Source organism: Bidens hawaiensis, unplaced genomic scaffold (assembly GCF_021521415.1).
Source record: "Bidens hawaiensis isolate Kalapana, Puna unplaced genomic scaffold, B.hawaiensis_p1.1 tig00087997_1, whole genome shotgun sequence".
Taxonomy (NCBI): domain Eukaryota; kingdom Viridiplantae; phylum Streptophyta; class Magnoliopsida; order Asterales; family Asteraceae; genus Bidens; species Bidens hawaiensis.
The window spans coordinates 3,645-14,030 of NW_027504322.1; the positions used below are offsets into that span (position 1 = coordinate 3,645).

General features: G+C 36.9%; 2 protein-coding genes across 3 annotated transcripts; one reads left to right on the forward strand and one right to left on the reverse strand.

Annotated features, from left to right (window-relative positions):
- The first annotated feature begins 3,520 nt into the window (after positions 1-3,520).
- LOC143607861 (uncharacterized) lies at positions 3,521-4,083 on the forward strand. Its single transcript, XM_077083144.1, has 2 exons — positions 3,521-3,883; positions 3,961-4,083. The coding sequence occupies exons 1-2, from the start codon at positions 3,521-3,523 to the stop codon at positions 4,081-4,083; spliced, it is 486 nt and encodes a 161-aa protein (XP_076939259.1).
- LOC143607860 (biotin--protein ligase 1, chloroplastic-like) lies at positions 3,538-7,031 on the reverse strand. 2 transcript variants are annotated; one of them, XM_077083142.1, is made up of 10 exons: positions 6,813-7,031; positions 6,125-6,382; positions 5,979-6,040; positions 5,711-5,859; positions 5,447-5,567; positions 5,183-5,335; positions 5,049-5,094; positions 4,885-4,945; positions 4,646-4,722; positions 3,538-4,474 (listed from the first exon to the last, which is right to left on the reverse strand). In XM_077083142.1, exons 1-10 carry the CDS (start codon positions 6,902-6,904, stop codon positions 4,432-4,434), a joined length of 1,062 nt encoding a protein of 353 aa, XP_076939257.1. In that variant the 5' UTR covers positions 6,905-7,031; the 3' UTR covers positions 3,538-4,431. The 2 variants fall into 2 exon arrangements, with proteins under 2 accessions (XP_076939257.1, XP_076939258.1); XM_077083143.1 differs by having other exon boundaries at positions 3,539-4,474; positions 6,125-6,386; positions 6,813-7,000.
- Positions 7,032-10,386: the final 3,355 nt, after the last annotated feature.

The window sequence follows — 10,386 nt, forward strand, 5'->3', positions numbered from 1 at the left end:
ATCATTATAGATTTGAAAGAAGTAGTGGTTGGCACGCGCGCACTGCTGCATTGAGAATAAATAAACACTTAAATAAAATTTATTTTATTAAAAACTAACTTTTAAAAAAAGTTAATAGAAAATTGTGAACTCCAATATGGAGTGTATATCGGTAAAATTATCAAGTGTACGAGTATACGCTCTGGCACATATGGAGGCTAGTATGGTCAAGGTTTAAGAAAAATTCATAGCCGTCACCGATTTCAAACCAAACCCGTTAGACAAATGGTTTGAATAGGCTCTTGTTGGTGGATAAGTCCGGAAGTAGTGCCAAAGTCGAATCAGTTGAAGGTAACCTTGTAATCATCTACTGTTATTTTGAATCTAGATGATAAGGAAATTGAGGTTGAAGAAGAAAGTATGGTTGATCAAGACGTAACCGTGACAGTAACGAACAAGACGAGAAAGAAACAATGTTGGATGAAGTGCACAGGGAGATAGTTCCATCTCATGTTATGAGCTATCATGATATAATAGAAAAAGAATGAAGATCAACACACCAACAAAGTTGACATTGGAGTTTGCATGAAGTTTATGCAAAGTTCAGGTGATCAAATAAATGAACTAATGAATGAGTTAAGTTCAAGGGGAGCATGCATCAAGTGTAGATGGAAGAATTGCTTTAAGTACCGTGATAGTTGGTCATGAAGTTGAGAAAGCAAAAGTTGTTTCCTATCTAAAACTGGATAATGCAGTTCTAAACAGTGGCAATTTCTAACTAGCCTATCAGGGGAACGAAACCTACAGGTAGTGTGATTAAGTCAAATCCAAGAACTAAGCAAGGATACCACGAAGGTGTTGATTAATAAATTAAAGGAGCATAATTGAATGCTAAGTGTAATAGAGGAGCGACACATTTACATGTTTTTCAAACAATGGGGCATGAAGTTACAACTCAACCAACAAATTCCTTGATACAGATTTTGTGGTCAGACATTAAATCATATTCTAAACACAAGTTGGTACAAGTGTACAACCTCCATTTCTTGAAGGTTGGTTGATTTAATTTTATGCATTCAAGATCTTTGGTTTCCCTTATAAACTATTAAGAAAAACATTTATAAAAAGTATGATCTTGGTGGTTGTACATAAACGGTGAAGCCATTTAGTCGGTGGCCTGTTGGGCTGGATCTATGGTTTTGTATGGAGATGTATACATATAGATAAAAGCATTATTCAAAAGAAATTACGAATCATGAGCAATCACATAAGACCATTTTGATTTTTGAGTTTATCATCTCCAGTTTTGTTATTACAGCTGTCAGTTTTTGAATATATTAATTGCTAATAACAAACCAAAGCAATATTTTTACTCATACATTTTTTTAATGAATCTTACCTTTTTACGTTTATATTTTGTAACTAGTTGTTTTAATGGAGCATTTTTTATTATATATTACAATATTTACATAACTAAAAAATAACTAGTCCGGATATTCTATTAAATTAATATATTTTACTAATTATTAATTTATATTTAAATATATATATATATATATATGTACTGTGGTTGGATGAAAAGTGAAAAAAAATGTTGTCACGTAAGTGCTGCGTGTGGTGGTTTTACCTTTCACCTGACCAAGGTATTATGGTAAGTTGGTAACTTGAAATATGAAATATGTAAATGGTGAGTAATAAAAAAATAATAATGAGGTGGAGAATTGATTGGTTTACATATTAGTAAGTAATTAAAATAGAAAAAGAAATCAATCATGTACTCCCAAACCCGGTATCAGCCCCAACTGTGACAGTGTTCCGCTCCCTCACTGACGATGGCAGGGATTAGCGCCTCTATGGTATGTCCACAACACATAGTCTAAGAAGAACATACGCCTTCTTTCTATGCATGACCAACCCAACCAACCCTCCATCCATGGTAAAGGCTACATACGTCACCTGTCACGCTCGTCTTTAAGCCCCATTGCAGGCTCTAATATGAAACATGGTGTGAATCTAACATATTATGTGATGAACCGAATACGCAATTTAATTGTCTTGAAAAAGAGATCAAAACTAAATTATTCGGGCCGGGCTCAGTTTAATCGAGTATATTTGAATATTTTCCAACTGATAAACATTCAACATACTACACCTTCTAGATTCGTTTTGTCTTTGAAACTTATTTCCACAACCCTCTCAGTTTGATTACTACCAACCATATTCTCCCATTCATGCATTTCCTTATTCTATTGATCTTTAGTTTTAGTTTAAATCTTAACCCAGCACAGTTATAACATATTAATATACCAATTTACACAATCCAATTTTATTTAAGATGTATCATTTACATTAATAAATATAAATATTACAAAATATTATGTAAAGGGAAAATTACCAAAATAAAATAAGCATCTTTGACCATTTTTTTTCCTAAAATAGATATGCATATTTTAGCCTACATCTCACCAATCATTGATTTTTTAACCAATAAACAAGTGACACGTCAGCGAAGCCAGCTAAGCCTTAACCACCACTTTATGGACACATAATGTTATGAAAAGTAAACGAGACCCACCTTTAGCCTATAAATATTCAACATGTGTCAAAGGCGGCTAAACTTAGCCTACATCTATGGTTATTTAGCCGGTATCTTTGACTCTTAGCCGGCTTCGGGTTATGTGTCTATTCACTTAGCCGGCTTCAAATATTCCTTCTTAGCCGGCTCCAACTTGGCTTGTAGGCTAAGGCTTCACTTAGCCGTCTTCTTTTTTTTCATTTAGCCGTCAAAATTGAATATTTAACTAACCTTACCAACCATATAAAATATTTAGCCAACTTCTATCTTTTTATCTCTTAGCCATCTTCTTAGCTGATCCAATCACAAAAATCAAAATCGTTAGCAACTCCACAATTAGTTTTACTATACTAATTGGCAAAATTGTTAGTTTAAAAATCAATGTTATTATTATAAACATATGAGCTATTATGCATTTGTATATCATTTGGGCTATTCCAGCAAGTTTTACACCTTTTTCGGTTTTACACAAACGACTAAATATAAAATAACATAAATATCTATAAGTCAGTTGTGATCTATCAATCAATCAATCATACCCAGTGAAATCCCACCAACAAAAAAGCTATAAGTGGGGTCTGGGGAGGGTGGGATGTAGGCACACCGTACCTCTATCCAAAGAGATAAAGAGGTGGCTTCCAGAGAGACCCTCAGCTCTAAAATACATATGTATGAAGCAATACAAAGGGAATCAAAGTGCAACAATAATATAAAAATATTAATAATACTAATAATAATAATAATAGTAATAATAATAATTCTAATACTATATATATGTAAAGAAAATATCATTCTGGTGTGTGACCAAAGTAAGGAAAATAGAGCCCTAAGGCATTCCTTTCTCCCTAAAAATCCTTAACACCCCTAATCTCAATCTCCACTCTCTTATCTTGTCTGCAATGTTTACAGACTGCAGTTGTAATCTGCAGTCTGTAAACAAAATGAAATAATATATATGTCATCTCAATGTTCATTTGCAGACAAAAAACCGAAAGCCTTGCAAATAAGCTCGAAGTAATCGCGAAAGAGGTGACCAAGGTTATGGGAACCCATGGTGGTAAACAACCTCGAAAGAAAATAAAGGAAAACGAAACAAGAATGACCATATTCAAGCATAGTAACTCAGCTCTTCAACCTCACACTCACACCCCACGTTCATCACAGACTCCGCGTGCATTGGACGGGTCAAAACGAGATTCGGCTGCACTTGTTATCGGCCTTCATCTCCCAACTGAAATTGGAGAGTTCCGTCTCTTGTCTGAAGATGGACCGTTCTCATTCGGCACAGACCCTAGTACCATTATCTTCACCATTGGAGAACAAGTTGAGGTAATCCGTAACCTAGTACTTATGGCTATAGTGATTTGGTGTTTTAGTATGTTACAACTAACAAGTTTTGAGTGAAGGAATGGAGCTATGGAGAGCTCAGATCTGCATTTGGGGAGATAAACATAGAACCGGATATCCAAGAAGAAGATAAAGGATCGTATTCAGTTGAACTCAAGGCCTCCCCCTTCAAATCTAAATGAAAACCAAAATCGAAGTATAGAATTGTGAGAACCGCGTAATACTTGTACATGGTGCTGAGACGTATGACTATGCACACATATGTTTGATGTCAACTAGAAGCAAACTACAAGTAACATGACAAGTATCATACCTTTTATATCTGTTTTCCCTATTCAAAAGTACAAAATAGTTTTTAAGTTAAAAGAGTGATTGAAAATGAAAAACTGACTGACCCAAGTTTGTATAAGACTGTATTTTTTTTTATTAAAAATAAAACAGAAACACACACCTAACAGTAATGCACCAGAGTTGCTCTTTCCTTTTACAAATGTTACCTGATGAAGTATCAGGCTACTGGACCAAGTCTTTCATGTAAGCTTTCTCCTCACCAGTCCTTTGAAAAAGTCAAAACTGCACAAACAAAACACATATCTTCAATACTAGTGAAGCAACAGTTTATATCATTTGAACTTAAAAGGTAACAATTAACACTCTTGAAAACTCATGATTCCATAATACGTCAGATTTATATGGACTTACGTTATTTTAAAAAAATTATGTAGCATGTATTACATATATTACCTATTGCCATCTGGATGAAGCTCATACATCTCACCATTATCAGCAATGGCCAATAAATATCCAGAAGATGTTAACCCCTGCTATTAACAAGTGAAACTGTTACAACTCCATGTTGGTGACTCCCTCAAATTATGCAAGTGTGTTGTATGATCTTTATTTTTTCACTATTTGACTACAACTATGCATGTAATTAAAGGAATGCGATTAAGATTTCTTGATTATCTAATCAACAAGGATACCTGAACAGTAACTACATTTTCCAACGGCAATTCTGGATCTTGGACTGTAACCCTCTGTCCACTGCACAGATCAAGACCAATGATGAAACACATATAAATCTATAATATAGTCAGATGAGGTACACACATTTATAACAGTTCTATGTACAGCAGTAAAGCAGTACCTATGAAGCCATGTCTTGTAATATAGCTCCTCAAGGGGTTTAAAGCCTGCATTTTTAAGAGAAAACATGAGTTACACTTTTTTCTTTATGGGAAGAGTAAAAAAGGCTTAGCTTTATCCAAAATTACTACTCACCTTGGTTAATTAGAATATGAAAAAGATGCTCGAATTTATTAAAGAAAGCTGAAGTAATATCTTCTCTGCTAAGTCGGTAACCACAAGTCAGCTTCTGCAGGGCTGCATTCAACGATGTTGTTGGCTTATCATTGTCAACATTCAAGCCAACTCCTGTAATTGAAAAAAGAAAATGAGGATCAAAATAATGTAATCAAAACCAAAATCCATAATTTCAGAATTCAAAGTTCTCATTAACCGCTATAGATCAAGTGAGAAATATACCAACACTGACATTAAACTTCTTAGATTTATATGTCGACGTGCACAAAATTCCTCCCACTTTGAGACCATCCAAGTAAAGATCATTTGGCCACTTTATTCTAACATTCGGAGGTGGTATGCCCTGAAATTGATAATACAAAACAAAACAAATATTAATACTGTATGATATCTTTAAGTGGAGCTTAATACACCAATGATAGTTCTAACTTAATCAATATTAAATAAGAATCAAGAAAGTGGTAGAAACGAAACAAGCAAGCTTACATTTTCTAAAGCAAGATCTTTAAGTGCTTCTGTCATAGCAAGACACACAACATATTGCACATGTGGCACCATGCGACCATTTTCCATTTGTATTGTAAATGAAAAGAGAAGACCACCCTTTGGAGATTCCCATATATTTTGTGAACGACCTGTAATATAATATTGAAGGCGTTGTGTATATAAGTCTATATGTATTCATGATCTAATCAATAACAAAACCAACACAGCATAAATAAATGACCCCAAATAAAAGATTTGGATTACACACCTTGTCCTTTGAATTGAACATCTGCAACGCACACAGAACCTACCGGAATCTCGGAAAAGTTTCTACATAAACCATAAAACATTTATTTATTTAGTAAGTATATCACAATACAAACAATATGAATCTGAAAAGGTTTTTGCACTTGCAGAGAGACGACATCCTGGGTGGAAGGTAATCGTGGAGACCAAAGAAGAACTCTTCCAAAGCATGTAGTCATAAGAGAAGCCATGTATGTGTTAAAATTAAACTCGGACTTCCATCCGGCCTCAGATTGTAAAAATGTCAATAGTTTTCCATCATCTGCGAGTTTAAGTGATGAACTTTCCTTCAACGACTTAACCACTTCCCTCTCAGTTGCCGATTTTCCGCTTAGTACCAGCACACAAGGTGATTGGGGATCCATCCTTGCTAGTACAATGACGTCACTATTAGCATATACTGATTAATATACATAAGCTAGGGGTGAGCATAAAACCGAATTAACCAAATCGAAACAGAATTAACCGGAAAAAAACGAACCGAACATTAATTAATTTTTTGGTTCGGTTTCGGTTAACCATTTTTTATAACCGAACTGATTAAATCTCAAGTATGGCCGGCCTTGAAGTTGTTTTATGACGTCACAATTAGTATAATAATAAAAATAAAAACCTAATAGTGTTGAATTGAATTGAAGTATAGGATGAATTCAATTACTGTTGAAAAAGTATACGCTGCATACAACGATAGATTAGAGTAATATAATAATAATAATAATAATAATAATAATAATAATCGAAATCAGTTTTTGAATCATTTGAATTTGAAACTTTGTAAACAGTAGGATCAAAGTACCTGATTGATGCAGCAGCAGTAGCGAGTGAGAAGGATAGATTGAATATCGTAATTCGAGTGTGAAATCGTAGAGGATTAGGATTAAATAACATTATTAGATTAATAATGTATGGAGATGCATTTACTTGCGGATTGTTTATACGACGGTGGCGTCGGTAGGTGGTTTGGGGGCGGAACAATAGAAGAAACAAATTGTTACCGTATAAAACTTTAATTGGTAGACTTTTGGGAGCCGTTTGTTTTTTCAGATGTGAAATTATTAAAATGTATACCGCCTGCGGATCACATATGCAGCATCTGAAGCAGAAGAGGTGGATCAAACATTCGCAGTCTGCAATAAGAATACTGTTTGTTTTTTAATGTCTCAAACTGCTAAAGTAAACTGAAATTTTTTAATAAACTGAAATTTAGATAAAAAAAGTCTTTCAAAGCACAAATCAAATCAAAACATAAACAATTTTACAAGACACAAATCAAACATAAAAAAGTCTTTCAAAAAGTTTCTTTTTTGCAATTAGAACCTTGAGGTTTCCCGATCATTGCCAATATCATCCAAATCATTAACTCCGGGTTATTTATGTCTTTTCATTTATTATTATTATTATTAAACCCTTTTGTTTGTATTCATCTTCTACAACAAACCTGAGATTTGGCAAGGAACTTCAACCACCACCATCACACATTCACACTATGGAACCACCACCGCAATTGGCACACCACCACCATCACACCATGGAACCACCACCACCATCACACCATGGAATCACCATCATGACTGTCACACAACCAATTCCGGCCACCATCGACCCAGATCTACTTACATCACTACCGTCGCCGAGCAAGATCTGGCTGGAAACACGATTGTGACCGACGTTCTTATAACAATTTTACTCTATTTCTCTCTCTTTTTGTTTCTGGCCGCCGCCCCTCTATAAAACGAGATCAAGACTGGACATTGGAGATGATGGTTCAGGTCACTGAACATTAGACTTGTAACGTTGGAGATGATGGCCGGCGGTGGAGGGTGGAGGAGGCGGGTGGAGGGTGGAGCTAGGGTTTGAGAGGAGAAGGAAGGTGTTGTCTGATGAAAAAATAAGAAAAGAAGGAGAAGAAGTGGAAAGTGGTTTGAACAATGCTTCCAGAAGAAGAGGACGCGCAGACGTTTGTCTTCGGAAAAACAAACACACAGCAGAGCCCAACGTCTGCGCGTCCTCTTCTCAGTGCAGACAAAAGAGATGGTGAAGTGCTTTTAAGGAAAAACAAACAACACCTTGGTTTGTTGGGGGATGTTACTATTCATCTCGGTTTGGTAATTAGATGCATAAGGTACAACCTCTTGTAGCACACTTGTGACACCCGGTAAATTCCCAATCCCTTAAACCAAGTAATCAACCTAAATATTAGGTAATTATGTTATGTGCGCCCTGCGCGAGCGCGCCATGTTAGTCAGCGCGTGCATTTGTTATGTGCGCCCTGCGCGAGCGCGCCATGTTAGTCAGCGCGTGCATTTGTTATGTGCGCCCTGCGCGAGCGCGCCATGTTAGTCAGCGCGTGCATTTGTTATGTGCGCCCTGCGCGAGCGCGCCATGTTAAGAACCAGCGTGGGCATATGTTATATGCGCCATGCGCGAATGTTTTGGCTTTATGTTTTCATGTACCTTAACGTTATGTTGTCTAATGGGTTGACCGTCACGCATGATGCTAAGGCGGGTGCACCCTAAATCGTTTATGCGCGTGCGGAAGGGAACTAACCTCCCCGCATGGCGGGAACATTGAGAGCTAGTTTGTCTGAAGCTCCAAGATGGAATTGACTTCAACATAACTGATCACTATGTTGAAATACCAAGACCACCTGGAGAATCTACAAATGAAACTCAATGTCCCTAACTGCGAGAAGGTTACGCACCTACCCGCAGCAAAGAAATGTCCTTCACGCAGAAAGCTATGCGCACAAAGTGATACGCACGGAACACTTAGTCTATTCTCCAGACGTAAGGAGATTACTCCCGCCCAAAAGGAAACAGTAGCGTGTTTCAGAGATTTTCCATTTTTTTTACTGTACACTGACAAAAGTACCTGAAAAAGCACACTGTAACACGAAAAGTCAACTGTCAGCCACCCTATTCTCACCAACCCCAGACCTGCATGTCCTGACCAAATCAAAATCAAAATCTTTTATCCACTACTCCACTTTTAAATAAATAATAATAATTTCCATACTTTATCATCATTACCCCTAGATATGAAAAGATTACAATCCCCTAAAACAAGGGATTGTGTTCCCTTGAGTTTGCCTATAAATATGTAACCTAAATTATCACCCAAAACACACTTCAAAGAACTGCAAACTTGCACTAATCCTCTCCCAAGCATCCGTTGTTTTCATTTCCGATCCTGTTACTAGGTAAGCCGAGAATATAACCTTGAGATCTACTTTCCAACCCTTATATTCTCCTATTTCTTGATCTTAATATATATACTTCTTGTTATTTAATCGTATTCTAGACCTTCGATTCCGAGGCCAACACCAAGAAAACCTGAATCTCGATTAATCCCTTAACAAGAACCACAGGTGAGTCTCACAGCCCCTATTTTCACTGTTTTCACTATTTTTAAACTGTTTTCGGGGCGAGGGACACGTACTTAAATAATGTTTTATCATGGTATACTTACAAGCTATGCAAGCGATTATGTGTTTAAGTTATGTTTCATGATGAGCAATGCAAACGGTTATCTTTGGTTTACGATGTATGTGCGCCAGAATTCGAGTAAGTGATCACTTTACCATTGGAACTCTAAGGGTAGGGACTGCTGGTTTGATCCACCCACTCGTAGGGGTCGCACCTCTTTGCATGGACGAGTGCCTAGTATGGTCATGGGGCAGTACTATGGGTTTGAGCCCGCTCGTAGGGGTCGCGCCTCTTTGCATGGACGAGCGCCTTGTTTTCCGGCACAACGTCCGCGCGTAACCCGCGGGACGGAATTATTGATTAGCTCGTAGTGGCAGCGCCACTTTGCATAGACGAGCACAGTTCCCAGAAATGTTCGCGCGTAACCCGCGGAACGATTTTATCAGAATATGTTGATAGAACTATGTTTTACCAAGCATGTGTTTTAATGATGCTATCAGAATTATGTTTCAGAATGATTTGTATCAAGATTATGATGCAATACGATTTATCAAGTTACTAAAACTTGTGAACTCACTCAGTTTATACTGATTCAAATGTTTTTACGTGTCTTTCAGGAGATAACTAGGTAGCGCATGGAGTCACACTTAGAGCACCTCACGCTGAACATCTAAAACTAGCTTTTTGGAAGATTTTAGTTCTATCCCTTCGATGCGCGTGGTTGTTCCCGCCGCGCAAGGGGATATGGCGTGGAAATCTTCAACAGTTTTTATACTTGGATGTTTTTATGTAATTTTTAAACAATGTAATGTATTTGTATTAAACATTTCATGCGCAATGAAAATCTTTGAATGTTTGCAATGGCCCGTGCTTAATTATCAATCCCCACTCGCGCGCGCCCGGCTGTTTCCGCCGCTCAGGGCCGGGTGTGACAGATTGGTATC